General features: G+C 30.8%; 1 protein-coding gene across 1 annotated transcript; it reads left to right on the forward strand.

Annotated features, from left to right (window-relative positions):
* The first annotated feature begins 1214 nt into the window (after positions 1-1214).
* LOC145017260 (subtilisin-like protease) lies at positions 1215-2082 on the forward strand. Its single transcript, XM_078975319.1, has 3 exons — positions 1215-1499; positions 1580-1654; positions 1780-2082. Exons 1-3 carry the CDS (start codon positions 1335-1337, stop codon positions 1831-1833), a joined length of 294 nt encoding a protein of 97 aa, XP_078831445.1. The 5' UTR covers positions 1215-1334; the 3' UTR covers positions 1834-2082.
* The last annotated feature ends 454 nt before the right edge of the window (positions 2083-2536 follow it).

The raw sequence follows: 2536 nt of genomic DNA on the forward strand, positions 1-2536 counted from the left end.
ATAATGTTAGTTGCATAAATTGAGAAAGATATGAAACATTATTGCATAAATATGCAATTATTCCAATTACTTGTTAAAATTTCAAAAATTAAAATAGAATACTTCTTTTACCAAAATGACATATAAATAAAATAAAATATAGATTAACTAGAGTATTTTTATCAACATAAAACAAATTTACACAAAAATCAGCAATAAAAAATAAATTAAAGATTGTAACAAAAAACCAAAACTACACTTTTCTCTTAATAATATATTTTTATTTTGGGCAAAGGTAACTAAACACACACCAACCCAACATCTAGGGGTGAGCAAGATGCGGTTTTTGACCAAAACCGAACCGAAAACCGTAACTTCGGTTTTGAAATTTAGAAACCGCACCGTTCGGTTTTATGTGGTTCGGTTTTTGCGTTTTTTCACGGTTCGGTTTTTCTGCGGGTTTTTTTTTTTTTTTTTTTTTTTTTTTTGCCTTTTTACTAAAACTCAAGTAACTCAGCGAGTTACTTTGACTCAGATGATGAGTGCTAATCATTTATTGGAGATAAACCGATACCACCACCTCTTTGTTTGAAATCAAATTACATAATCACTCATCCAACATGTTTCTAATGTTTAAATCTAATACGAATTTAATATATTATTTGTTTCACAAGTATATACAATAATATCAATTAATATATTTATAAAAATGATACTATATCACTAGTAATCTTCGTATTTAAATGTTAAAAAATATCATAAACATTATTTGTTATTGTAAATACCACTGAATGTATGCTTAAAAATATACAATCATCCTCTGATAGATAAGATAGATATTTATATTTATAAAAATTTTAATTGTCATAAGTTCTTGGTTATTACGAATATCAACATTTAATATATATATATATATATATATATATATATATATATATATATATATATATATATATATATATATATATGCGGTACGGTTCGGTTTTTTGCGGTTTTTGCAAGACTAGAAACCGCACCGCACCGAGTATTTTCAGTTTTTGCAAAACTAAAAACCACACCATCGGTTTTCATTTCGGTTTCGATTTATGCGGTTTTTTCGGTTTTTTGGTTTGCGATTCGGTTTTTACTCAACCCTACCAACATCAAGATCCATTTATGCACCAATTCAGTAAAAAAAAAAACAAATCGGACGATGTCGTTTTGGCATAAAACCCAACCAATTTGGGAGCGCGGTTGCTTTCATATCAGTCATTCAGGCTTGAGCCTGAGATTTATGCGAAATCATCCATTAATGAATTAACTTCAGCACATTCATAAGCTCGCTCAATCACAATTTCAAAGGAACTCTTCTTATTATGAGTAGTGGTTGGAGAAAATCATTTGGGAATGTCCGATCGGCTTTCGGAAATGCAATGGGTGGTCTCCGTGGAGGAAGCAACCTAGCATCCTGGGTAGTGGCCGGAACCCTAGCCTATTTTCTATGGGTGAAGCCAGCACAAGAACTCAAACGAGAACAAGAAGTAAAATTCCCAACTCTTTCTTCTTTCTCTTTCTAATTGAAATTCATACTAATTCGCAATTGCTGATTGGTTCTGTGTAGGCGAGGGCAGCGCTTGCAGCAGCATCAGATCGTTATCGATATGTGGAGAAAGTAAAACCCGTACCCGATCCTCAGGTAGGGTTAATTGTTAACCACTTAACCTCAATTCAAGAATTTCTTGTGCCTCAGTTCACCTGTTCAATACCAATTTCTACTTTCTAGCATGCGGCATGAATTTATTGAATTCCTCGATTATGTAGGAAACTGGGCTTATCTATGGTAACAAAAAGAAACCCAAAGATATTGACAAGTGATTTGTGGGAGAGGGTGTAAGGAAAATTTGACAGAATACACATAAGTTCTTGATGTTGTATATACTTCTCTTTCTTTAATGGTATGTCACATTGTGATTGTGTAACTTTTGTTCTTATCTTCAGTGATTACTGAGAACAAAGTTCATTGTTAACATCAACCTTGTAATAATATCCATCTAAACTTCCATAAGGACAAAATATGGTATAATTTTATAATAAATCAATCTTTAATAGCTTGTATAAAGTATACAGTCTTTATCAGTTGTGTGTGATAACTGATATAGTTTTTGTGTTTTAGATCTTGTTCATAGCTCAATTTAGTTTTTTCTCTGTATGTTTACTATATATATTTACATGTTTACTATATATATTTACAACTAAAGGGAAATTCGGAAATTGTTTTCTATTGTTTCTTTGGTGAAACTTTTTGTCTTATAATTATGCCAAAACATTTTTAATATAAAGTTTAACCATGAAATGATGAAATGGAAGATCAGACTATTAAAAATCATAGAGTAACGTGTAGAGATTGAACCATAAGGATCTTATCTACTCTTATCTTACTGCTACTTACTATTTATTAAAAGAATCATTTTGATGTTACTTACTATTTAATGAAAGAATCATTTTGATGTCACGTGGCATTTCCTCGGCCCATAAACTTTCAAAGTGAACTACCGAATATTTCTCTAACATTCCAAAA

This window comes from Lactuca saligna, chromosome 9, assembly GCF_052625555.1.
Source record: "Lactuca saligna cultivar CGN05327 chromosome 9, ASM5262555v1, whole genome shotgun sequence".
Classification (NCBI taxonomy): domain Eukaryota; kingdom Viridiplantae; phylum Streptophyta; class Magnoliopsida; order Asterales; family Asteraceae; genus Lactuca; species Lactuca saligna.

Excerpts from the sequence above, each read along its gene's own strand:
- LOC145017260 (XM_078975319.1), top strand. The coding sequence starts at position 1,335 with ATGAGTAGTGGTTGGAGAAAATCATTTGGGAATGTCCGATCGGCTTTC. Across the intron at positions 1,500-1,579 it reads AACTCAAACGAGAACAAGAA|GCGAGGGCAGCGCTTGCAGC; the intron begins GTAAAATTCCCA and ends GGTTCTGTGTAG. Across the intron at positions 1,655-1,779 it reads AACCCGTACCCGATCCTCAG|GAAACTGGGCTTATCTATGG; the intron begins GTAGGGTTAATT and ends TCGATTATGTAG.